General features: G+C 49.6%; 1 protein-coding gene and 1 long non-coding RNA gene across 2 annotated transcripts; one reads left to right on the top strand and one right to left on the bottom strand.

Moving 5' to 3' along the window:
* Positions 1-189: 189 nt before the first annotated feature.
* Pgd (phosphogluconate dehydrogenase) lies at positions 190-17,045 on the bottom strand. The gene is made up of 13 exons (XM_005334770.5): positions 16,898-17,045; positions 16,351-16,426; positions 14,874-15,053; positions 11,920-11,985; positions 10,971-11,089; positions 9,454-9,523; positions 7,127-7,261; positions 5,173-5,362; positions 2,526-2,656; positions 2,227-2,360; positions 1,421-1,520; positions 1,145-1,267; positions 190-1,048 (listed from the first exon to the last, which is right to left on the bottom strand). Exons 1-13 carry the CDS (start codon positions 16,903-16,905, stop codon positions 929-931), a joined length of 1,452 nt encoding a protein of 483 aa, XP_005334827.1. The 5' UTR covers positions 16,906-17,045; the 3' UTR covers positions 190-928.
* Positions 17,046-17,107: 62 nt separating this feature from the next.
* On the top strand, positions 17,108-26,878 carry LOC120890621 (uncharacterized). The gene is made up of 2 exons (XR_005734937.2): positions 17,108-21,590; positions 26,483-26,878. It is a non-coding gene; the product is annotated as an uncharacterized LOC120890621 (long non-coding RNA).

The raw sequence follows: 26,878 nt of genomic DNA, 5'->3' as shown, positions 1-26,878 counted from the left end.
TCTGGGAATGGAACTAAACTGCTGGCGTGAAGCAGCCCCAAGGCCCCAGCCACTTGACAAGACAGAGTGACTGAGCCTGGCTCAAGGAGCAGCTTGACCTGCTCAAACCCCCAAGGCAAAGCAGGGCTTGACCGAGCCACAGAGACGGGCGTGGGAAAGGACAAGACCAGACCACAACGAGCCCCGCACTTGAGTAGAATTCTCTAAAAAGTTTATTATGAAGCCTGTGACAGACAAGAAGGCGTAAAAGGAATGTTACAACGAACATCCATGTACCTGTTGCCCAAGGTAAGAAGGAAATATAACCCGAAGGCCCTGTCCCTGAAGGACTCTCCCATCTCCCACTACATTTGATCATTATCCTTAATTTGGTGTTCCTTGTGCTATTCTGGAGTCTCTTCTTTATTTTTAAGAAAAGAAAGAGGAAAAATTTACAAGGCTACAAGGAAAAATTCAATCCAAATGTAATAAAATCACTGCAAAGCTTTCTGCTAAATAGGTAACGGCCCAGTGTGGCCAAGGTGAGACTCAGAGAGGAAAGGCATAAATCCAGGTGCTGCGACTGAGCAGGGCACAGGGAATTCCCCTGCAGAATATAAAGCTTCCAGTTTGATCAAACCCCATGAGCCCCTTCCCCATGTGCCAAGAGCTGCTGCCTCACCCACACGCAAGGCACAGCTGGCAACAGCTGTTTCAAGTGGTTCACGCTGCCACACATCTGGCCAGCTCCTGGGCGGTCTCAAGAGCAAGGCAGAGGGCACAGTGACTCTCAGAACTACTCTACAAATAAATGTGTGGCTTTTTTCAGGAGTTGCTTGAACACTGGGCTGAAAGTCCGAGCAGAGAACAGGGCAAGGGCCAGGTGAGGAGTGCTATGTGGCACCTGGAATGTCCCGGTGCACATAATCACATGAGCAGGACCGTTCCATTAGGCATTGTATGAAGATGATGACACACTGCCACCATGGCCCGTCCAATTGGTGTGGATAAACTGTCCTGGTTTGTCTAAGAGTTCATAGGTATGAGCTCCAAAGTAATCCCGCTGAGCCTAGAAAAGAAATTAAGTTGTGAGGGTGATATGCAGGCATGGACCCTCAGGACCAGCCAGGTTCAAGTTGAACTCCAATCCTTCTCCGCAGCTTACCTGGATGAGGTTGGCTGGCAGCATCTCGTGTCTGTAGCCATCATAGAAGGAGAGGGCAGTGGTGAAACAGGGCATGGGAATGCCCACCTGGACCCCGGTGCTGACCACCCGCCGCCAGGAGTCCTGCACACAGAAGGCAAAGTCAAGGACAAAGGACATTCTGAGGGACAGATTCCACTCTAAAAGACAGATTTTCACAGGCAGATGAAACAGATGCCCCAGTGGTGCAACCCACTAACACGATTCACAGGCCACAGCTCTCTGTTAGTTATGTACCTGGCAGTTCTCAACAGCCGACTTAAAGAAGTCATCTAGCAGCAAGTTCTGCAGCTCTGGGTTTCGATCAAAGGCTTCTTTAATCTTTCCCAAGAATACACTGAAATAATGGAGGGGGAAAAAAATCAATGGATCTTAACCCTAGCCAGCTGAATGCCTGGCAGGAGGCAGGGGAACAGACTGATGTCTGCCCTCAAGAGCCCAGAGTCACAATCCCCACCCTCAGGGCTGGCTGAAAGGTCAGTGAAAAGTACAGAGCCCAAGCCTGGGGAGGCCAGGCCAGAGACACGGGGCAGCTAGGAGCAGCTTTCCCAGGCAGGCACTCAGCGGCTCAGCACAGCTGCCCCTCAGTCTGCACAACGCAGGGTTCTAGGACCCCACGGACACCAAAATCCACAGACTCTGAAGTCCTTATATGGCCCAGTGTCTGCAGGTGACCTTGCACGTCCTCCCCCATGATAACTCCCCTCTGGATGATGTACCACACCAAATACCTACTGCAGGGTCAATGCTGCTCGAACGGGTGCTATACCACACTGTTGGGGAACAGACCAAGAAAAAGGCCTGTGTGTGTTCAACACAGACACGGGTTTCTCTCCATGGCACTGGGCACTGGGCCAGGGCCTTGCACATGCTTAGCAGTTGGCACTAAGCTACATCCCAGCCCTAGACTCAATATATATGTATTTTTTTAACATTTTCAATCCGCAACTGTTGAATCCCCAGGTGTGGAATCCGCTGGTACCAAGGGCTGACTACATGGGACAAAAGTAACCCCCATGTGCCCCAGGGGGCCACGCGCTCACCTCCTGATGATGCAGCCGCCTCGCCACATCAGGGCAATGCCACCATAGTTGAGGGTCCAGCCAAATTCAGTGGCTGCCTGTCTGAGCAGCATGAAGCCTTGGGCGTAGGAGATGATCTTGGAGGCATACAGGGCCTGGAGGACACGGGGCCTGTTAGCGCGCAAAGCAACCCCCGCACAGTACAGGAACAGGCTGGAGTCCAGGGCCCGGAGGAGGCTGACCTCTGTGCCTCCTGCCAGCTGCCCGGCCCCACCACCTTCCAAGGGACCCTTGAAGCCTGTGGCCAGCAAATGTCCCACCTTTCGAATGTCCTCCAGGAATGACTTCTTATCACCCGCAAACTGGACCTTCTGGGGCCCCTTCAGCTTTCGGCTTGCTTGGGTTCTCTCGTCCTTCAGAGATGATAAGCACCGCGCAAAGACAGCTTCTCCTGCGGAGGCATGGGGGTGGGGGACATCAGCAAAGTTCACACCAACTGGAGGAAGGAGGGAGCGGGGGAGGGGGTGGGGGGTGGAGGGTGGCGGCCAGAAACCCTAGTTTTAAAAGAGCTCAGATTTCAAGGGCTGGGGCTGGGGCTGGGGCTGGGGCTCAGTGGTAGAGTGTTTGCCTAGCATGTGCGAGGCCCTGGTTCGATCCTCAGCACCACATAATAAATAAATTGATAACAAAGATATACATATATATATAAAAGCTCAGATTTCAACCTTTGGCCACAAAATTCAACCTTGGTTGGAATAGATTTTTATAAGAACGTCTGAACAGTTCATTTGACGTCCAAACCTCCCATCAGTCTCCCAACATGGATATAAATATTCAAAAAAAGACCAACTTGAGACTCAAGGGAGTTTTGAGGAAGATGAAGGAGCAAAACAGCTATAATTCAGAATTACTCAATATTGACCCAATATTGGTCTTCCCTTAAAAGAAAAAAATTCTTTCTTTCAAGTTTTTGTTTTTCTGGTACTGGTGATCAAATCCAGGGTGCTCCACTACTGATTTACATCCCCAGCCCTTTTCACTTTTTATTTTGAGACAGCATCTCACTAAGTTGCTGAGGCTGGCCTCAAACTTGCAGTCCTCCTGCCTCAGCCTCCTGAGTAGCTGGAATTGCAGGTGTGTGCCACCGTGCCTGGCTCAATATAGAATTTTAATATTAAAACATTCAAAAATCCTCAAAAATTATCCTATATAACGTTTAATTGGTAATAATTCTAATAAATTACTCTTTAACTGCTCCCCACCCAGACAAAACACATTGAGATCTCTGGGACTAACAGATTTTAGTTTTGAGGAAAGAGTATCACCATAACCTGAGAACACCAGTAGAACTCCAAACATCTCCTAAGCAGATATCCGCCTGCCCTTGCCCAACCACTTTCCTTCCTTGCAGGCACACTCAGGATGACTTAGCATTTGTGGAAGGAAGCTTCGTAGGGACTGTGCAGTGGGAGTGTGGCAACTCTCCCGTTACTCAAGTCTGGCCAGGTCAGACTCACTTCCCTGAGCTCACCACCCAGGGACCCCCCTCTTCCTTGCCTGCCTCTTGCCACCCAGTGCTTGCCCAAGGTGAGGCAAACTCATCAGGAGATGAGAGAGGAGACGGGGAAGGGAAGGGCTACTGGAATCAGGAGCAGCAAACAGGAAAGTGTGTGGCCTCGGGGAGACCTTCAGCCAGGAGCAAAGACCGCCTCTCCATGGGCGTGGCCCCTGCTTTCATTCCTCTTTCCAGTCTTATCACAAGTACCTCGATTGCATTTTGTTTTGCAGTGCTGGGGTTTGAACCCAGGTCCTAGATGCGCTGGGCAAGTGCTCCTCCACTGAGCTACCTCTCCAGCCCATTTTTAACTTTTTAAAAATATTTTTAGTTGTTGGGCTGGGGATTTAGCTCAGTTGGTAGAGTCCTTGCCTTGCATGCATAAGGCTCAGAGTTCAATCCCCAGCAACACAGAGACACACACACACACAATATATATATATATATATATTTTTTTTTTTAATTGTCAATGGACTTTTATATGTATGCAGTGCTGAGAATCGAACCCAGTGCCTCACACATGCTAGACAAACACTGGGCTACAAAACAGCTCTAAATTGCCCAGGCTGGCCTTGAAATTACGATCCCTCTGGCCTCAGCCTCCTCAGCAGCTGGGCTTACTGGTGGAACCACCACACCTGGCTCTTGCTTTATTCTTAAGAACCAGCATTTACTTTCCCTAATTCTGTCTTCTGTTTACTTCTGCTTTTTTCTATTTCTGTCTTTTTGAGTTTGATGTTTAGCTTGGATTGCAACTTCCTTCTAGATGTCAAAGAGGAAGGAACTTAAGAAAAGGATATTCAAGGACTTCAAATGTATAGACTCTGCTCTACATTTTTAATATCTGGGAGAAAACTCCTGCACAATATTCTGAGTACATAAACATGTTATTCTGTGAACTTCTCTACAAAAATTATAGTTACCTGACCCGCTACAGAGATCCTAGGTCACTGGCTACAACTAAATCACAAATGCTAAAATATACCAAAAGTAAAATTGACCAGAAGGACAGGAACTTCTGCATTTACCCCCCAAGCCCACAAGGACAACAGGATCATGGGAGACCCGGAAGCAGGGTCAGCCTCTCACACTGTCAGTTTTCTCATGTGCAGAAAAATCAAAAAGCAGCCTGATGCCAGGCAACGTAGCACACACCCATAATCCCAGCAACTCAGGAGGCTGAGGCAGGAGGATTCCAAGTACAAGGCCAGACCTTGTCTCAAAATTAAAAAACAAAACAAAACACTGGGAATACAGCCGAGTGGTAGGCATCCTGGGTTCAATTCAAAACTTAAAAAAAAACAAAACAAAACTCTGAAAGCTGACTGGAGATCCGTCTAGATCAGTATTCCTGAAGGATGTCAAGACCCAATGTTGGGACCAAAGGGCTCAGGGGTAAAGCAGGACATTACCAATGAGGGTGACGGGAACGCCGTACTCCAGGGCTGAGATGGCGGTCCACTTCCCGGTGCCCTTCTGCCCCGCACTGTCCCTGATTTTTGGCAGCAGATGTTTGCCATCCGTATCTTGGAACTTGAGGATATTGGCAGTGATTTCAATCAGGAAAGAGTCCAGCTCTGTCTTGTTCCATTCCTCAAATGCCTGGTGCAGAGCAGAGAGTGAGGGAGAGGCAAGCGGGTCCCCGCTGACTCCTGCTGCCCACTGCCCTGTCCTGTGCTCACATGGCCAACACTGCGGCCAGCAGCTCTGGCAGGAGGCCTGTCAACGTCCACTCCTGCCCACTGAGTCTTGTGCCTACGTCACTCAGCTGTGCTGGTGTCCACCTGGGAAGCCGCTCCCTCCTCAGGGGCAAGCCTCTCGCTTCACTTGGATTTCCCAACACACATCACCTCCCAGGAAGCCTACAAGACCCCAGACCTGAAACCCGCCTCTAGAGCTGGGTGGGGCTCAGTGGTGACGCACTTGCCCAGCATGGGTGAGGCCCTGGGTTCCACTCCCAGCACCTCAAAATATAAACAGATAAACAAATCCTACCTCTTACCCCAGTTTTCTTTCCTTTGTTAACACCTATCACTAGCAAATTTTATATAATTTCATTTAAAGTCTGTCTTCCCAGCTCATGAGGCTAAGGACTTTGTTTCCTTTACTACTGTGCATTTATTTGTTTGTTTTTGCAGTACCAGGGGCAGAACTCATGGGCACTCCACTACTGAGTAACACCCCAAGCCTCCCACTCCTCGTGTAAATCTTTCATTTTGACAGTGTCTTCCTAAGTTAGTAAGGTGGCCTTGAATTTGAGATCCTCCTGCCTCTGCCTCCAGAGTAGCTGGGATTATAGGTGTGCGCCACTAGCTCGGCTATATTCAAAATTTAGAATAGTGCTCCACATGTAGTTAAACACTCATGTTTACTGAATAAATGCACTAAGTATGTAAACCAATTAAATATGAACACAAAAGGAAAAGTGCTACTTCTATGGAAACTTAAATGTTTGGGGAAGAATGAAGGCAAGTGAGCAAAACAGGGTGCAGTAAAGAGAAGAGGGTGAGGAGCTGGCCAGGGCTGGGGCCCAGACACAGCAGCCAGGAAGCCTGGGCTCTGTCCCTGCACTTCAGGAAAAGTCAGAAAAAAAAAGGCCTTGGCTCTATGATGGTGGGTCAACGTGCTTTCCTGTCTTTGCTCCCCTCATGCCGCTGGAGGACTCAGAAGCAGGGCCCCTGCCTGCAGCTAACTGAAATGCAACCAAATCCATGAAACTGGCAGAGGCGGCGGCGCAGAGCAGGGTGCACCCACGCTAGGACCCTTTCCCGCTCTTTGAATATATTCATAACAAAATGCCAGGGAACTGCTTCTGCTTCCACTTGGACCGACTTTTAAATTAACTCTCAAGAAGCAAATCCCAGCCAGATGTGGTGGCAACCCCTGTGATCCCAGCAGCTCTGGAGGCTGAGGCAGGAGGACCGAGTTCAAAGCCAGCCTCAGCAACAGCAGCGCTGAGCAGCCCAGTGAGACCCTGTCTCTAAATAAAATACAATAGGGCAGGGGTGTGGCTCGTGGTCAGGTGTTCCTTAAGTTTGATCCCTAGTTACCAAAAAAAAAAAAAAAAAATCAAATGCCAGCTTGACTGCAAAGGAAGCCAGTCCTCCCAGGGGGCCAACTGCAGGGTCCAGGAGGGCAGCATGACGAGTGTGTGGGCTCACCAACAGGGCTCCTGGAACTTCTGCTTCGCCACAGCTATCCTAGTTTATGGTCCCATTACTGATGGCTTCCCTTAAATTAGCTGAGGCCACGCAGACCAGCAGACAGCCCGGAGACCAGGAAGGAAGAAGGGCTAATTGCGGGTGCCAGCCCCTCTCCTCCGGGCAGTGATTACTCCCTGCAGGCGGGGCAGTGCCCTGGACCTACCTGGGCCATCTCCTCATGCCCCATGCCCAGGACGTCCCTCATCAAGTGGTAGGCCTCACAGATCAGCTGCATGTCGCCATACTCTATCCCGTTGTGCACCATCTTCACGAAGTGTCCGGCTCCTTCGTCCCCGACCTGTGACGACAGCAAGCACGCAGAGCTTCAGGGCACAAACAGTACACCTGAGAAGTCCTGACGGCAAAGCTCCCTCCCTACACACAAGGGCAAACGTGACACCCAATCACACAGCAATGCAATGCCAGCTTCAGTTCCTTCAGTCTAATGTCATTTAAGCTGATCCCTGACTTGTCCCATAAAGAGGCCTTCAGGGATCTTCCGTCTTCTCCAGCTCTAGCCCATGTCTTCTGACTGCAGTTTAAAGCTACCTCCCAGCACCTGCCCACAGGTCAAAAGAAGTTGTCTTTTTCATGAACTTACACTTTTTAAAAAAACATTTATTTTTTAGTTATAGGTGGACACAATATCTTTATTTTATTTTTATGTAGTGCTGAGGATCAAACCCAGTGCCACACGCATGGTAGGCGAGCGCTTTACCTCCGAGCTCCAGCCCCAGCCCCAAACTTATGTTTTTGTTTTTTTTTTTTTGGCAACTGGAGGTTTAAATAAACTGGCTAGGGCTGGGGTTGTGGCTCAGCGGTAGAGCACTTACCTAGCACGTGTAGGGCCCTGGGTTCGATCCTCAGCACCACATAAAAATAAAATAAATAAAGATATTGGGCCCAACTACGCTATGACCACATTAATAAATAAATAGGCTAATTAAACCACTTGTACTTTCTTCTGGACATAAGTGTACTTTTTGTAATGACTGCTGAGGATAATGGCCTCGGTGCCACATTCTGGCCCAACCCTGGGACATCTGGAGTGTGCTCTCCTGGCTCCCATCCTGGATGTTGGAGTAAAATCAGAACACAGAATCTGAATTTACAATGGGAAACTTAACAAGGGATCTTAGTGGTGATAAGATCAATACATTCTGTCCCTACAGATACACTACCTGGGAAGCCAAAATTTCTGAAATTGTCTTGTGGGCAAGTTAAAAGCACAAAGTAAGGAGTCCAATCCTGCCTGGCCCCAGGGCCTGCAGTCACACGCACCACTGCACGACAGGGATGCAGCTGCCTGGGGCGTGGGGTCTCTCCCTGTGGTCACGTGGATCTACACCATGCTGTTCACCGAGACCTCATCTGCCTGCGCTCCCACTGGCTGACCAGCCCCTTCTGATGGTGACACTGGCCACACAGCGCTGTGGCCAATCACAGCTTGCTTCACCCTTCCTGTTACTTCAACAGTGAGCTGAGGGGCGCCTGCTTTAGTCTCTTGACGTTTTTTTCGGAGACCTGAGCCTACCCCTGGAGGCCAGGAAGGTCAACCTGGCTTGATCCAGACAGTGCAGTCTGCTGTGACCTGTGACTTATCTTAGGTGTATCCAAGCAGAAGTTGCTCTCGCCACACTGTGTCTGTGGTGTAGTCAAGGAACAAAAGTCCCTTCTAGCCCTTTAGAGGAGAAGACTGCTCAGCCCTTCACAGCCAAACTTTCCACCCTCGGCAGAGGCTGCACCCATGCTGGCCCCTGGGGAAATGGCTGCTGTCACCACGCATCCCTCGAGCCTCACCTCAAATAAAACTATAATAATAATCGCAGCACATAAAACAGCTGATAGAAAAAGAAAGGGGTCAGGAGCTGGAGAGACCTTGAGGATCATCTAGCCCAACCCCCATGCTGTCCAGAAAAAGAAACCAAAGTCCATGGGGAAACTGGCATGCCTGCTGTCACAACACCAGCTATAACTGACACCAGAACAACAATGCCTGTCTGCCCCAGGCTGCCGTTCTTTCCCACCTAAAGAGTTTTCTTCCAGCAACAGGAAACACAGGAAGGGGGGGGTCTGAGCTGGCCCTGGCCTCCGCCATGCAGTGAGGGTCTATGCGCTTGTCACTCAGAAAACCCAAATCCCCAGGCTCAGGATTCTCCCACATGCTGGGCAGGACACGGCAGCAGAAGCCATCCAAGCCCCTCCTGCACCCCAGCAGCAAACCCCACTTCGGTTTTGACTTCTCTGGCCATGAAATAACATGGCTAAGCAGTTCTTCCTTTTTACAGACTCTCAGCTGAGTGAGGAAAGCCGCTTGGCACCCTGCAAGGGCCAACAGACGTGCACACATAAAGACACAGGCGTGCGCTCAGCATCAGCCAGGGCCTCGAGTCACACAGCTAACCCCTGGGATGACAAGGTGCTCTGCACTCAGCTCTGACTCGGCACTCAGACATTGCCAGCTGGCTTCCAGGGTGGCCCGGAACTTGCCCAGTCACAGCAGGGTTCTCCAGTTCCCACTTTTGCAGCAATGCCCTGGAAGATGGTCTTGATGTGAGGCCTGCGGAGAGAACGGTGTGGTTCAGCTCACATGCGCGTGCGCGTACACAGACACCAGAGAAATTTCCACGGTAGCATCAGAATGAGCCGCGATTCCCAAGAACAGGCCTCGTGACAGCTCCTTAAGACCAGGCACAGCACGATCCTGCGCCGTCCATCCAAGTCCAGACAGACTGCGCAACATTTTAAGAGCCGCTCTTATTCGGAGAGCAAGCAGCTCCTCGTGGTCCCTTCCAGAGCTCCACTAACTCCCTCCCTGCCCTACCCGCTGCTGACCAGGAAAGCCTCAGAGCTTCAGTAGGCTGGGGCGTAGCACCAGGGCACAGTGGTCACCTCCAGCGTACAGGGGCCTGGCTGCCATCCCCAGCACTGCCAAAGAAAGTCCTCAGCAGACACAAAATCCGACAGGGTTCACCCAGGACTGGGCTGCAACGGGCACACCTGAACCTCTGAGCGCCACTGACAGTTAGTGCGTCCTGCAGCAAAGGAGCCACTTCTCTCTTTTTCATTTCTTCCCCTACTCCTCTGTCGCACTGGGGATGGAACTCAGGACCTCATGCTTGCCAGGCATGCGCCCTGCTGCTGAGCTACTCCCCAGCCCTGAAAGGGCCATTTCTGCTGATGCCAGAGCAGCCCGAGGACAGGAGCACTTCTGCACCCCAGCAGTCTCCAGGAGCCACCATCCAAGAGCCATAGGAGGCGCCCCAGGGTTAGGGTGTTCAAGATTCTGACAAGCAGGAGGGCTCTCCACCTCCACATTTTAACACGCCGAAAAGACTCCCAGACTCATGCATCAGAGATAACTTAAAGACAATCTTCTGAAATCAACCCTCCATGGCTCAGGGTTAGCTGTCAGTGGTCCTGCGCTTACCTGATACAGCTCTGGGGTACCTGGGAATCGACACCTGGAGTCACACTCCCTTCCCACCCCCCCACAGGGTCCCTCCTTCACTGTTGCTTTGAGCACCGTTTGGCTTCCTCTTTCCTGCGTCTAGCAGCAGGGTTTGTCTCATCCACGCTGTGCACGGTCTGCTACTCGCGTCCCTCTGTCTGCATCTTCCTACCCACACTGTCGCCTCTTAGGTGTCCGCATCCCAAGTCCACCCAGCAAAGGCCTCCCCTTCCTCTAGGTGGAGCAGAGTGAACAGCATCAAGTTTGCTTTTTCCCCAAGTAAAAGAACGTCTGCCTCCTTCCCAGGTCTCATCAGACTTTCCCATTACTCGCAATTACTGGAGTCACTTCCAGACCACACGAGTGACCGTGGGCCTGACACCCACGGTCAGTGCCCAAGACAAGCCTGTCGGACCCCCAGCATCGGCTCGTCTCGCAGGGAGTAAGCGGAGGAGGGCAAGGGTGGCGCGTGCACAGGCACCACGTCAGAGGAACGCAGGTGCAGGAGGAAGAGGCCAGGCTCAGAGCTGCTCTGGGTGGTGCCGAGGGAACTCACCACGCCTCCTTGTTCCCTCCCGGCATGAGCGAGGGGCCATACCGGGCCCCTTCCTCGCCACCACTCACTCCGCTCCCCACAAACAGGATTCCCTTGGCCTTGAGGTCTCGACATCGCCTCTGAAAGAGAGAATAACAATTTCAAAAAATTCACTTCCTTCCAGTGAGTGAGATGAGGTACAGGGCAGGTCCAGACATCCCCTGCTGCCCGGAGTGACCCACAGATCTGAGGATCACTGATGTACCCGGAACCTCAATCCCCTCAGTGCGGCCACGAAAAACAAACAGCTCGAGGAGTATTCTAGATATCTATCCTGTCTCCTTGGGGAAAATAATAAAGCCACCCCCCCCCCACTTTACTGGACAAGGTCTCGCACAGTGAGACACACTGAATTCAGAGTGGGTCTAGCTGGTCACAGTGGCGCACCCCTGGAATCCCAGCCACTCGGGAGGTTGAGTCAGGACCCCAAGTTCACAGCCAGCCTGGGCAACCTAGGGAGACCTCTCAATGTTTAAAAAAGAAAAAAAAAAAGGGCTGGGCACCTAGGGGTGCACGGGATACGATACCCTGCGCCAAATAAACCCACAAACAAAACAGAGGAGGCTGACTGCAAGCACGCCTTACCGCCACTCAGCGCCTCCGACCACGCAGGACGCCCTGGACGACAGCTCAGAGGTTCTCAAACACAGAACACGCTGACAGAAAGGGAGGGGACAGCAGACACAGCCTGCCGAATCTACCAGTTGTCATTCCCAGCTGCAGGTGTGACTGAGAACCTTATTCGTCAGGTGTGTCTAAGCAGGAAAAGGCTGAGTACTAGCACACCAGCACCAAGCCCCAAACTATCAGGACCACAGGGCAGTTCACCACAGTGTCACATGAGCAATTCACACACCTCTTTCTAGAGTGCTGTCAGCACGTGGAAGGGTCTGGCCTGAAGAACACTTACTATGGTATCCCGATATTCAGAATTTCCTCCATCAATGATGATGTCACCAGCATCTAGCAATGGTACCTGTAATCAGACATTAGCATTAGGGTGGATCAAAGACAGAAATAAAATATACCTTGGCCAGTTTAAACAAACAAGAATTTATCCCAAATAAACACTATGAAAAAGCATACATTATTTAATTTTCAATAATCCTCTATGGCTACAGCTACATCTTGCTTAAAAGTGTAAGGCTGGGCAGGATGTGATGGCTCACACCTGTAATCCCAATAACAAGAGGCTGAGGTAGGAGGATCACAAGTTCGAGACCAGCCTTAGCAATTTAGCAAGACCCTGTCTCAAAATGAAATAAAAAGGGTTGGTTGGGGATGTGGCTCAGTGGTAAACACTCTTGAGTTCAATCTGTGGAACCAAATAAATAAATGAAAGACTTTACAAAAATTAAAACTTACCTGGAAAATTTGTACCTCCATGGGTACCACCTATACAAACTCAAAGTCTAGGGGGGACTAGCTCTAAGAGATGAAAAGGCTTCTGGTATAACCTGTGCTGCACCAGAGGCAAGCTGAGTCCGTACTCCCCCAGTGGGTCAGGGTCGGGTAAATGCAGCTCCCCAGCTGCTGCTGGCAGGAAGAACTCAACAACACCCCCAGAGAGCACCCAGCAGGCGGGCTTCATTAGTTCTTGCTCAGTCTCCCTCCCACCTGTAATACCTTCCTATGTTGAAGACACAGCACACTGGGTCTAGTCATGGGCAGCTTGGCCTCTCGCTACACAAATGGCTCAGTATGTCTTTTCTTTATCACAGAGTCCTTCCTTTCTAGGCCACTTATTTAAAAAATGATAGCACAGTGGTTACAAATTCCTCTTCTTGTTGAAAACCCACTGTTAACACCACTTTCTCAAAAAGGAAGGCTTGAGGCCAGGCATGGTGGCATACAACTGTAATCCCAGTTGTGGGAGACCAACCTTGCACATGACTGAGTCACACTCCCCGGCTGGGTGCTGAGGCGCTCAGTCACAGAAATGTGGCAGAGCTTTCCCCACCCTTCTTGGGTTCAAGGGTCAACGTCTTGTGCATGGGTGTGTCTTGTTACAGCCCCATGAGTGGAGCTACGCTCACCTGTTCCTTTGTAATATAACCCCTTGCCCTGTTTAGGATAGAATCTTCCATGGAAGGGCCTTGTGTGTGTCCCCTTCTCTTACTGTGTCCTTGGGTGTGGCCTACCCAGGTGTCAGTCAACCTGCTGACAGTGGACATCATGAAGATAGACTCAGCCCCCTGAAACCTGACCCCTTGCCTCATTTGAACAGCTTCTCCTCAATAAAAGGGGTCAGCGCGAGCTCTCGCTCTCTTCCTGCAGACCCTTAAGGTCAGAGGAGCTGTCACAGAGACCCCAAATAAAACGGTATGGTGTCTCTTGTGTGGTTATTTTGCGCAGCCCAGTCAGCCCAGTTTACCTGGAGTGACCCCTGAGCCTTTTAGTCGCCAGAACAGAAAACTGGCACCAGTGGCTCAGGAGGCTGAGGCAGGGGATCACAGTTTCAAAGCCAGTTTCATCAACTACAAGGCCCTAAAAAACTTAGTGAGACCCTGTCTCAAAAAAACAAATAATAGGGGCTGGGGATGTGGCTCAAGCGGTAGCGCGCTCGCCTGGCATGCGTGCGGCCCGGGTTCGATCCTCAGCACCACATACCAACAAAAGATGTTGTGTCCGCTGAGAATTAAAAAATAAAGATTAAAAATTCTCTCTTTCTCTCTCTCCTCTCACTCTTTCTTTAAAAAAAAAAAAAAAAAAACAAATAATAAAAAGGGCTAAGGGGGCTGGGGATGTGGCTCAAGCGGTAGCGTGCTCGCCTGGCATGCGTGCAGCCCGGGTTCGATCCTCAGCACCACATACCAACAAAGATGTTGTGTCCACCGAGAACTAAAAAATAAATATTAAAAAATTCTCTCTCTCTCTCTCTCTCTCTTAAAATAAAAAAATAAAATTAAAAAAAAAAAAAAAAAAAAAGGGCTGAGGATGTAGCTCCATGGTTAAGTACTCCTGGGTTCAATCCTTGGTACCAAAAAAGACAAAACAAACAAACAAAAAAACCCTCCCCTTCCTTTTGTTGCTCGTCTCTGCCTTTCTTACAACTACATGTTGGGCAGTAGTGCCTTGTTTTTTTTTCAGAGCTGTTACTGTAGCATTTTTGAGTATCTAAATAAATTAGTTGCCCTCCTTCCCAGCATTCATGAGTATTATTTTTTCTTTCAAAAGAGATATAACTGCTAGCAGAGCAAGCATGCCTGTAATTCCAGTGACTTGGGAGGCTGAGGCAGGAGGATTGCAAGTCCGAGGCCACGCTGGGCAACTCAGTAAGATCCTGTCTCAAAATAAGAAGGGCTGGGGATGTGGCTCAGTTTAATCCCCAGCACCCTTCAAAAAATACAAGTGCTAAAGCCAACAAATTGGTACAAAATAAGTACCCAGTTCCTAGGATTCCCTAAGGAAATCTCTTATGGTTCATACTAAATTATACAACTCGTTAAGAATTGTTGTATTATGCAATCAAACTGCAAGATCTCGGGGTTGGTGGTGGAGTATGTGCTTGTGCCTGGCAGGCAGGAGGCCTGGGTTCACCCCCTGTGTGGGGTTGGGGAATGGACACTAATAAGATCTCTTTGAATATCAAAGACAGAAAGACCATTAATGGACTGCTGTGGTTCAGATTCTTACAGTCAGCAAATTCTTATTGAAATGTCTCCTAAGTGTCCTCTAGTTATTACCACCCTGACTACCCCAAGGATATACTAGGACTTAATTAGCACCAATCAAGTTAACCAACACAGAGAGCTGAACAGTTCATATCCAGAAATGGAAACTAAAGAAATCTCTGAAGTAAAACAGCTAGGAGACACAACAGCAACTGTGACAGAAGCAGCAGCTGAGAGCAACTGGCCTCACCAGTTTTTCAATGAAATCGTCCACGGCCTGGCCAGCCTTCACAAGCAGTATGACGCGCCGGGGCTTCTTGAGCTTGGACACCATCTCCTCCAAGGACCGCGCACCTACCACTTTGGTTCCCTTGGCCTCATTGGCCAAGAAATCATCAACTTTGGAGACTGTCCTATTAAAAGCGCAGACCTAAAGCAACAAAAGACCTGCTTAGTGACAGGACACACTGGGACCAGAGACCAAGTGACAATGCAAGTTCTATTCAGCCCCAGGTGGGGGAGGCCCCATCTGCCTTTGCCTTTCCCTCCCCCACCTGCAGGCTGATCCCAATGGTTAACTCCCCTCATTGGGACACACAGCAGAGGACTGAGGCAAAGACCAACTGCCCACAGCACATCAGGCTGAACCTTCCCTACTGGTTCAGAATCAGAACTGAATCTAGGAACATGGGGTTCAGTCTCTGTATTTGATTTTTTTTTTTTCCTCCAGTGCTGGAGATTGAACCCAGGGCTTAACACACATAAGTCAAGTGCTCCACCACTGAGCTACACCCCTAACCCCTTTTGTCCCTGATAATCCTGGCAGCTAAGCCACTTGAGTATCTAGAAATAACATTTAGATCTCACTGGTTGCCCTCACTTGTAGTCCCAGCAATTCAGGAGGCTAAAGCCAAGAGGATCACTAGAGCCAGGAGTTTGAGGCCAGCTTAGGCAACACAATGAGAAGTTGTCTCAGAAAACGTGAATAAATAAAATAAAATTAATTCTCCCCCGATCTCACTAGGGAATGCGGTTGGCTCTAGCTGTGCGTAGTGGCACACATCTGTAACCCCAGCTACTGGGTAAGCTGAGAACTGCAAGTTAGCCATCTCAATTTTTCTTTTTTTAAAGGGATGGGGATTAGCCCTGTGGTAGAGCGCTTGTCCAGTTTGTGCAGAACCCTGGGATTAATCCCCAGCACCAAAAAGGGCATCAAAGCTGTACACCCAGCAGGAGCTCTCCTCCCTCCCATTCATCTCTACTGAAAATAATGAACCTTACAGGAGTCCTCTTCCTCTAAAGCACACCCTTCCACACCCACAACTAAAGTGACAATTCTTCTTTTCCAAAATTCCATAAATGCTGATGGGGTATGTCTGTAATCCCAGTAACTCAGGAGGCTGAGACAAGGGGATCACATATTCGAAGCCAGCCTGGGCAACTTAAAAAGTTCCTGTCTCAAAATAAGAAATAAAGGGTTGGGGTTGTAGCTCAGTGATAGAGCGCTTGCCTAGCACCAGGTTTGATCCTCAGCACCACATATAAATAAACTAAAGGCGTTGTGTCCACCTACAACTAAAACTTAAAAAAAAAAAGCAAGCCATGAGCCGCAAGCAAAAGCGATCTTGAATAAAGCACGTTCGGATTCCGTGGGATCTGGGAACTGGGCTGACTGTGCTAATGCACAAGAGGATCCACAGGGAAGGCACTGTGTCCCCACCACTTACCACAAAACCATGGTCATTCATATTCAAAATTAAGTTCTGGCCCATGACGGCCAATCCAATCAGTGCAATATCAGCTCTGAAAAGCCAGAGAAAGAACAAAGAAAAATGTCAGTGCCACTCGATCACTTCGGCGGGATTGGTGACGGACTTTCCCTCGTACCCCTCCCCATCTGCACTTGTGAGGCCAGGCACCTTCCCCCGCGGGACCTCTTGAGCTGCAATGGGCGCTAGCGCCCGCGAAGCCTCGCTCCTGCCCAGACTCTGGCCATCACTTTCACTGCAGGCGCAGTGCACGGTCAGGTGTGGTCTGCAGGCAGTCGCGCAGCGGTCCCCGCGGGACGGGAGCCTCCAAGCCTCCACCGCTCCCAGAAGGGACCCGCCCCAGGCCGCGTCCGAAGAGCGGCACCGGGAGCTCCCCGGCCCTAGGTCGGGTCCGGGCCCCACGCGGCAGGCGCAGGCGACCCGCGCGGGAGAGGACCAAGCCGACCCGCCCCCGGGGCGTCCCGGCAGGCCGAGCCGAGCCCTGCGGCGCGGGAGGGTCACTCACTGAGCCATGGCGGCGACAGGCAGAGCAGAAGCGAAGAGGGAGAGGCACGGACAGCTCTCAGCTCGCGGGCAAGTGCGCTGAAGTCCGGCTCCCGCTGGCCCCCGGAGCCTGCGCCGTTCCCCGCCCCGCTTTCAGCGCCAGCCAATAAGAAGGAAGGGGCGGAGTCTTTAACCATGCCATTGGTTCTCTCCGGCGCCTGTTACACCACCTGAGAGCAAACGGGCACGCCTACCCCCGGGGCCGAATCAGTAGAGCACCGAGCACCTCGATGACACCTCCGGCGCGCCAGGCCGCAGCGCCGCGCCCTCGACCCGCTAAGTCGACGTGGTCCGCGGCCCGCGGCTCCCCGCTGGCGCTCGCGTCCCGGGTCTGCAGCGCCGCGCGGAGGAGGAGCTCCAGCGACCACCGAGCACCTAGATGCCTTTTGCTCGAGTCCATCGCTGCTTCCTCCCATCACTGCCTCGCACTGTGGGGCACTCACGTCGTGTCCCTCGACTGCCGGGCAGGGGCCAGGTCTATTCGTCCTGCCATGCGGCACGGGGAGTGGGGACAGGAAGTGTGGACCCTCAGCGATCCGGTGTGAAACCGGGCACCCGCTTTCTGCCGGTGAAGAAAATGAGCCGTAGAGAGCAGGCAGTAGACGTAGGGGTTGGAGTGTGATGGGGCCAGGACTGAGTCTTGCTGATCAAGACTTGGGGACCATCCAGCCCCGTCTGGCGTGTGTGTGTGTGTGTGTGTGTGTGTGTGTGTGTGTGTGTGTGTGTGTGAGTGTGTGTGTGTGTGTGTGTGTGTGTGTGTGTGTGTGTTGATACCGGGTGTTGAACCCTGGGGCGCTTTAACCATTGAGCCACGCCTCCAGTTCTTTTTAAATTATTTTTTGAGACAGGGTCTCGCTAAATTGCTAGCTTTTGAACTTCTGATTCTCCTGCCTCAGCCTCCCCCCTAGTCGGTGCAATCACAGGTATGTGCCACCCGATCCCGTTGTACAGAGGCCACAGGACCTAGGAAATGGACCCCATTAAATGCAGAGGCAGATACGGAACGGCAAACCTTAAGCCAAAACATTAAAGACATTTGGAAAATGTCAACAGTATTGATCTTAGTGAATTTCTTGTTTTAAAGAAATTGGTTTTCTTCTGTGTGTGTGTGTGTGTGTGTGTGTGTGTTTAACTTAGGGCTGCTTTATCACGGAGCTACACCCTAGCCCCCTTTTATTTTTGAAACAAGTTCTTACTAAATTGCCCAGGCTGGCCTCCAACTCCCCATCCGCCTGCCTTAGCCTCCTGAGTTGCTGGGATGATAGGTGAGCATCACCATGATCAGTGCCAGGAAACTGTTTTTTAAAAGTTTCTGAGTTTCAGTTTTAAAAACTGTATATTCTGATATAATTTACTTAACAAAAACTCTTTGGGTCCTCAATAAGTTTTAAGAGTGTGAAGTGGTACTAAGACCAAGAAGTTTGAGAACCACTGTCTAGCTCAACTCAACTTATATCTGAGAGATGACTCGCTGAGTCCCGTGGTGACAGAGCTACTGGAGAACAGCCTCTTGGAGACAGCTTGCTCTCCAAGGTTCCCTTCATTCACATCTGGTTTTCAGACACAGATGCATGTGGTAGGGCAGTAAGTTCTCACAGATGTCAGATCAGATGCTGGGCTTTAGTTCTTGGAGACTGCCTGATAAAGAGGGGAAAGAATGGGTTTAGGTTCACGCTGATAGCTCATTCTGCTTCCATTCATTTCATATATGTATATTTAGTTGTTGATAAACCTTTATTTTATTTATTTATATATGTGCTGAGAACCAAACCTAGTGCCTCACACATGCCAGGTAAGTGTGCTACTGCTGAGCCACAGCCCCAGCCCTCCATTCATTTCTAGCTGTGGGATTTGGGAAAGTTTTTGAAAGTTTGTTTTGTTGGTGCTGGGGATTGACCCAGGTTACTGTACCACTGAGCTTCATCCCCAGGGGCAAATTATCGAGTCCTTCAGTAAGAGAAATGATACAACCTCACATGGTAGCTAGAAGTTTAAATTAAGCAAATGGGAACTTGTGCCTGGCATTTGGTACTTGTGTATTAGCTTCTATTGTTGAGGCCCAGAGCACCAGACCCTCCAAATCCGGCACCTTGGTGTGCTGAATACTTTGGACTGAAGAAACCAAAAAGGCCTGATCAAGGTCTTTCTGACCTCAGGTCTTCCTGTCTCAGCTCTCTTACTCCTTTGGAGGGAATTCTGCAAACCAGAATTCCTCTTCCCTAAAATGGGTCATAGAGACTAGAACCCCACTTCCCTAAAGCCAGCCATAAAATCCTAGAAATATTACTCAAATCTACTTTTTTTTTTTTTGGTGTTTTGGGAATTGAACTCACACATGCTAGGCAAGCACTGTACCACTCAAGTACCCCCCCAAGCCTGGTTCTCCTACCTTTTGGGGCAGGAACTGCCCATAAAGGAATTCCACAGCCTACCTTGTCTGTGGTAGGGTTCCAGAGGGGTCCTGACCCATCCCTGGGGAAAGAAGGAGTGCTGTGCAGAGAAGCCTAGAAAGAAGCTGGGCAGGAATTGCTGAGTCCCCTCTCAGTCTGTCACCACTAGGTTAGACTCTCTGTGCAACCACTTTTCTTCTTGGCTGTCCATTCCTCACTGGACCTAAGCATAAAAATAACCAGTTTTCCAGGGTCTTTGGAATCTTCATTTCTGAAGGCTCCTGTGTTGTGTAAAACTTGGCTTAAATAAATCTGTTATGCTTTTGTCTTGTTAACCAGTGATTCGTTACAGGAGGTATTCGCTGTGACCCTCATGGTGGGTGAGGAGAGGGACCATCCTTTCTTATCTCCATTCTCTTTTTTAATGGATAGTACTCAGAATGAAGGGACATATGCTGGTACATGCCATCAATCCCAGGGACTCCGGAGGCTGAGGCAGGAGGATGACAAGTTTGAGGCCAGCTTCAGCAACTTAGTGAGACCCTGTCTCAGACTAAAGATAAATAAATAAAAAGTGCTGGGGATTTAGCTCAGTGAGGGAGTGCCCAGCTCCCTGGTACCACACACGCAAAAAAAAAAAAAAAAAAAAAAAAAAATAGAGGAGTCACAAATTACATTGGGAAGAAAATTCTCCCAGCTTTCTTTGAAACCTTCCTAAGAGGTAAAAGCATGGCTCTCCTAAGTGGTTCCCAGAGCTTGTCCTGAGCTGGGGACACATGGAAAAAACAACATTCCCATTTGATGATGGCAGAGCCAGGCACACCTCACCCCCCATCACTGCCTCTCCCCTCACTGCCACTTCTGCATTCCCTTGGGAGTGGGGTGTCCAGCATGTCCTGTTACAAATATCCATGTTTTTTAGTTTGTTTGCTTTCAGATGGGATCTGGCAGTGTTGCCCAGGCTGGCCTGGAACCCCTGGGCTCCACAGATTGCCTCCGCCTCCTGAGTCACTGGGACTACAGGCATGCACCACCACTCAGTTATTGCTTTGTTTTCTAGAGCATTCCAGTACAATGACTGGGACCACGGGCCTCCGTCTGGGCTTATGTCCCAGGGGTGAGATGCAGCCAAGGTGGAGGAGCAGCCCTGTCTTTGCTCGAGCCCCACATGGTGGTCTGCGGGTGACTGACCACTCTGCAAGATCAGCTGTGCAGCGCCTCTTCACCAGACACACCAGTGAGGCAAGGACTCGCCTGCCTCCCCCTCTCCCTGCAGTCCACTAGGTTCCAGAGACTGCTTTCTGGCTCCAGAACTGGGCCTGGGGTTCTGACACATGATTTTACTTGTGTCACCTCTCTGGCTCCTTCCAGCTTGCCCTTTCAGCTCACAGGAGGTGTCCCCTCTTCCTGGCTGGCATCCTTAGCATGGTGCTGGTCACTGCTGGCTTCTGCTCTGATTCCCATTAGACCATTCAGTGTGAGAGGCCAGTGGCGTGTCTGCGTGTTCAGTGTGTTTCTCTCCTCCTCCATAGGCCTTGTGCACGGCAGGCAGCACTACCTGTTGCTGGTGAATGGCTGGTTGACACTGGCTTTTTAAAGGGGGAATTACTGGAACTGGGCTGGAGCTCAGGGATAGAGTGCTTGTTCAGCCCCTGCAGAGGCCCTGGAGTCAATCCTCAGCATGTTAAAAAAAAAAAAAAGGGACAGAAAGGGGCACTAACTATTCAATTCCATTTGGTGAAAGTGGTCTTAGTTGTACCTCCGTCTCCTTGTGTACCTATGAATAACAATTTCTTTCATTCTAAAAACTGTTCTGCTTGGATGATAAATTATATTGGTGTCCTACTTTGATACCATATGTCCTGGGGTTGGGGACTTGGTGGAGAGTGCTTGCTTAGCACACACAAAGCCCTGAGTTTAGTCCTTGGCCCCGGGAAAAGAAAAACAAACAAATAAAAACCCACCCTGTGTCCCAACGTCAGATTTCTTTTTAGAAAATATATTTATGGAGGTGTCAACTAATTGCTATATCATCGTATGCTGTAAGTATAGGCTGGAGTCGGCTTTCTGTGGCCCTGTAGGCCTCACCATAATCCAGCTTCAGTGCACTCCCGCTGCCCAGGTTTCCTCACCTGTTAGCTCCCTGCCCAGTCCCAGGCAACCTCTGATCCACTTTGTTGTATAGTAGAATCTTCCCCTGCCTTTCTGACAGGTAAGCCCCTGGAGACAGCAATGTTTGCAGAGGGACCAAGATGATCTCAACAGGTAGGTCCTACCAGGTTTCCTTACTCTATTAGGACTTTGTCCAATCACTTTTTTTTTTTTTTTGGTACCAGGGATTGAAGCCAGCAGCACTTAATCACTGAGCCACATCCCTACATCCCTGGCCCTTTTTTTATATTTTATTTAGAGATGAGGTCTCGCTAAGTTGCTTAGGGCCTCACTTAGTTGCCGAGGCTGGCATTGAACTGGTGATCTTCCTGCCTCAGCCTCCCAAGCTGCTGGGATTACAAGGTGCACCTGTCTAATCACATTTTGACATGGCTGTACCTGCTTCAGACACACAAAAGGACACACAACCGAGAGGGCAAGGAAGCTATATCTTGCCCAATGCATCTCTTCATCCATATTCTTTGAAATTTCCTTGAGAATGGACCAGAAGACATGTTTCTATGAGTTCTGTTAACTGCTTGAGTGGATTAGTCCAACCTGGGGAGAAGGCTGTGGGAACACTGATTTGTAGCTGGTTGGTAAGAAACACAGGGGCTTGCAGTTGACATCTGAAGTGGGGGTAAGTCTTGAGGACTAAGCCCTCAACCTGTGAGCTCACAGGTTCACTGAATTAGGGGACACCTGAGAGCGAACACTGGAGTTGCTTGGAAACCCCTGCATCTGGGGTTGGGGCGATTTGTGTGGTGAGAGCGTAGAAGCAGCTGTGGCATTTGCTCTTCTAGAGGTTTGTGGCGTACAGCGTGCTTCATTGCTCCTCATGGCCAAGTGCTTATCTGCTGATAGACATCTGGATTGTTTCTAAATGAGCATCAAAGAAAAATATGATTGTTTTAAACTCAAATTGCTGTCCACGTGTATGTTTTCATTTCCCCTGGATAGATACTTAGGAGTGCAGTTGCTGGGTTGTAAGTATGATTTATTTTATGGAACTTAGGATGGAACCTGGGGTCATGTACATGCCAGGCAAGTGCTCTACCACTGAGCCACATCCCCAGTCTATGTATATAGTTGTTGATAGACCTTTATTTATTTATATGTATTTATATTTATCTATATTTTTATTATTTATTAATCGAACCCAATGCCTCACACATGCCAGGCAAGTGCATTACCGTTGAGCCACAGCCACAGCCTGTGACTTTTCTTTTTTTAAAAATTTCTTTGAGCTGGGTGCAGTGGCACATGCCTATAATCCCAGCAGTTTGGGAGGTTGAAACAGGAGGATCATGAGTTCAAAGCCAGCCTCAGCAACAGTGAAGCACTAAGCAACTTAGTGAGATCCTGTTCTAAATAAAATACAAAATAGGGCTGGGGATGTGGCTCAGTGGTTGAGTGCCCCTGAGTTCAACTCCCAGTACCAAAAAAATATATAGGGGCTGGGGATGTGGCTCAAGCGGTAGCGCACCCGTCTGGCATGCATGCGGCTCGGGTTCGATCCTCAGTACCACATACAAAGATGTTGTGTCCGCCAAGAACTAAAAAATAAATATTAAAATTCTCTCTCTCTCTCTCCCCCCTCACTCTCTCTTAAAAAAAAAAAAATATATATATATATATATATAAATAAAATTAATTCTTAGAGAAGGGGGTCTTGCTATTTTATCTAGGCTGGGCTCAAACTGTCCTCCCTCCTCAGCCTCCCGAGAGCTGGGACTGCAGCTAAGCACTGCCATGCCCAGCTGCTATAATTACTGATATGTGGGTGCTTTTTGCTATTTGTTTTCTATAGATCTTCCCTTTGTTCCTTTGTACTGCTCCCCCTCCCCCAGCCACACACTGGGGATTGAACCAGAGGTGCTTCACCACTGAGCTACATCCCAGGGTGTCAGTAGATTGCTGTGGCTGGCCTGGAATTTGCCATCCTCTTGCCCTAGCCTCTTGAGTACCTGGGATTATAGGCGTGTGCCTCCCGATGCCTGGACTTTTGTTACATTTTGTGCCTGTGTGTGCTATTTGAATCCTATGGTTGGTATTTCTTTTTTCCTCTTTTGTTTCCTCTCTTTTCTTTGTGGTTGTGTAGGGATTACAGTTTGTATCTTTCATTTATTATACTATATTCCAGTTTAACTGACAATTCTGGTAAACTGTAACTTTTTACTCCAGTACTGGGGATTGAACCCAGGGGTGCTGTTACTGAGCTACATCCCCAGCTCTATTGGAGACAGGATTTTGCTAATTGACACAGACTAGCCTCTAACTTGTGATCCTCCGTCTCAGCCTTCCTTGTTGCTGGGATTACAAGTGTGGCCATCATGCCTAGGCTACTTTTCTTTTGAGCTTGACTTTCAGAGAGCTGCCTGTGTGTGTCTCCATCACTCAGAGCCATAGATTTGGGAAGAGGTTTTGCTCAGACCTTGACCACTGTGGTTGGGCTGGGAAGTGCATTCTCAGCTTCCTTCGTTCTTCAGTCTCCCTGGGCCTTGGAGTCCCACCGGGCACATGCCATGTATAGATGGCTTCCCAGTCAGCCGGGGCTCATCTGGTCCTTGAATTCGGCACTCACCTTTCCTGCCTTGCCCTGCTGATTCTAGCTCCTCTGCTGCTTGCCTTGGAAGCCTCAGGCTGGCAAACTCACGGCTTTCCCACTCCTTTCTCACCAAGCTTCCCAATTTAGACTGATGAAGCCCAGGTCCCTGCCTTCCCATCGCCCAAACCTTTCACACACCAACCTTGAGCTAGTGAGACTGTCCCCCTGAGGCGGTGCAGCAAGTGGAGCTGTCCCAGGCAGGAGTCTGCACCCCCACCCCTTGCCTAGCATCTGCAAGGCCTGGGGTTCAATGGATCAACACACAACCAAAAAAAAGAAAAGAATTATTTTTTTAATTTTATGCTTTTTAAATTTTCAACTTTTTGTGGTTCATCCCCCCCCCCCGCATTCCTTTACACTGCCACAGCCAGCGCCTCTAAGGCACTGTCCCTCCTTTATCTGTGGCTAGGGCCTTCTGGAGTCCATAGGCTGTGCCTAAAGGTACAAAGCTCTTGGGAGTCGGTTCGGTCCTGGGTGCCACCACCACTGGCATTTCTGCCCCCCAGACCAGGCTTAGCATCTCACCTCATGGCAGAGACCAGGATCAGAAAAGGCAAGGAAAAGCTTCTAGAAGACAAGAAGCTGGAGCTTTATGGGCTTGTAACAGCCCACCTGACTGCAGAGACTCTGCTGCTTGCCAGGTACGGGCATGTCAAAATGACCCATGTGACAAAGAAACAGCTCAAGGAAGTTGACTATCCCAGCCAGTCAGCAGCAGAACTGAACTTTAACCCAAGTCTTCAGGGACCAAATCCAGCCCTTTCCTAACAGGGCGAGCAGGACTCAATTGTGCATGCTCACGACTGACTTCCAGCAAAACTGGGCATACCTGTGGACTGACCATGTTTAGTTGACTCTAAATGAAAATGTGGATTGAGCTCTGAGTGACTAGAGTCTGGAGAACCCAAAGTGGCTCCCTCAAGAGGCCCTTGCTGAAGGACACAGCTTTCAACTGTACTGCAACTACTTCCTCTTTCCGTGGGCTCAGTTACAAGGGAAGCTTGCTATCAGACTTTGCTGAGGAAACAAATTGATTGCTCTAGTCTGAGATTTGGCAAGGCAGGAATTATGCTGAGTCAATGTGACTAAACATCTGAACTTCCTCAGTCACCTCTGGGTAGGCACCGACTGCTCCAGCAAACAAGTAGAAATCTAATCATAAAGCCATTAGGGGTTTCTTTCTTTACTGTCACACACTGCATGGACTTACCATTTCTATGTTAAGCAGCAGAAATAAACAAAAACTCAAAACTGCTTTCCCAGAGTATTGAAAACTATGGCCAAGTAGCTTAGGAGAGAAGGACTGGGACCTGAGTGAGTGTCCCTCAGAGACACACATAATGCTGGAGCCAGAATCTCACCCTGACCTGCTGTTTTTAGAAAATCCACAGATACTCGACATGTCATGCTTAAGAAAATCAACCCATGTTACTATTCACTTAAAAAAATGTCTGGCTTGCTGACTCCCAGATCCCAGATCAAAGCAAGGGCTTGAATTCTACAAAAACAGCCTTCTAGGCACACCTCCCAGGGAGGAACCCTTTGTGTGTGAGCACTCTGGGTTGTCCAGACGTGAAAATCCCAGCCCTGCTGCAATTCCTATTACTGAACTGAAATGGCTGGATGCATGCAAGAAGGCGCAGTGCTCAAAAATTCCTGAGACATGAAACCAAAAGCCAGAGGAGCAAGCACATAAGGTGCTCAGAAGAGCTACTCGGCTGTGTAGGGATAAGGAAGCGGGACCCTCCCCATGCGATCAAAAGTGGAATGACAAGAAAAATCAGACCAACAAGTACTGTTGCAACATGAGCCCTGTTCCACTGACCTCCTGACTCTAGGTGCCATCAGCTTTGCCAGCGACGTGCTGTCCTGGTTAAGGTCTAGCTGTAAGGTACAATCAGCTTCCTGAGAACAAATTCAGGGATGATGATCCAGTTCAAACTGAACGTCCAGCAGGGTTCAAGGGAGACACGGCCCGATGTACTCTATTCTCTAGAGCTGACCTAACTTTCAAGACTGGGAAGGCACCCAGTCAAGTAGGTCACTCCCGTCATCTCTCCATCCTGGTCTCCTCCCAAAGCCAGTTTTCCTTCCCAGTCATTTCACTACAATTAGCACACAAACAGGCTGTGGCCCCATGTCCCCTTCCAGAAGGTTAACCTTTTTCTTCTCCCGTTTTTGGTAAGCATCTCTGAAATAATTGCCTGTTCTCCCTTGGAACTTGCCGCTAGAGTTTTTCTCCCAACAATACTCTGCTCACAGGTGACCTTGCTCTGGCAGAGGCACTTATTTTCCTCCCCCCACCCCCACCCCCACCCCGGACTGGGAAACAAATCCAGGGGCGCTTTACCACTGAGCTACACCCACAGCTTTTTTTTTTTGTTTTATTTTGAAACAGGATCTTACCAAGTTGCTGAAGCTGGCCTCAAACTCACAGTGCTCCCTGGCAGAGGCACTCCTGAGGCTCCATTCTAGACCCTTCTCTAGGTTTGGAATGAGACCTCAGACCTGGGTAGGCCAGTTGCCTTCTCCTCCTCAGGACCTCTGCTGCCTTCAGGGATCACACTGGACTGACATCACCTGGAAGATCATGAAACAGGCCGTCCCAGGCCCTACCAAGACCACCTCAATCAGAATCTGCATTTTGGCACGGTGATCCCAGGTGATTCAGAGGTGTTACTCCAAATCCTTGAAAACTGAGTTTCAGTATCAGAAAACCCATTTTCCCTCAGACATAAGTTGCATCCTCTAATAGCAGTTTTATCACTAATAAAGGTGATATTTTGGTCTCCAA

The sequence above is a fragment of the Ictidomys tridecemlineatus genome, chromosome 11, assembly GCF_052094955.1.
Source record: "Ictidomys tridecemlineatus isolate mIctTri1 chromosome 11, mIctTri1.hap1, whole genome shotgun sequence".
Taxonomy (NCBI): Eukaryota; Metazoa; Chordata; class Mammalia; order Rodentia; family Sciuridae; genus Ictidomys; species Ictidomys tridecemlineatus.
Note: the sequence above shows the minus strand (reverse complement) of the source record. Positions and strands in the feature narration are given on the sequence as shown.

Bases quoted from the DNA above. Each gene is read 5' to 3' on its own strand.
- Pgd (XM_005334770.5), bottom strand. The intron at 11,090-11,919 runs GTAAGTGTTCTT...TCTCTCTTTCAG, and splicing joins CTGAATATCGGGATACCATA to AGGCGATGTCGAGACCTCAA. The intron at 2,657-5,172 runs GTAATGTCCTGC...ATGCCTCCGCAG, and splicing joins CGTTCCCGTCACCCTCATTG to GAGAAGCTGTCTTTGCGCGG.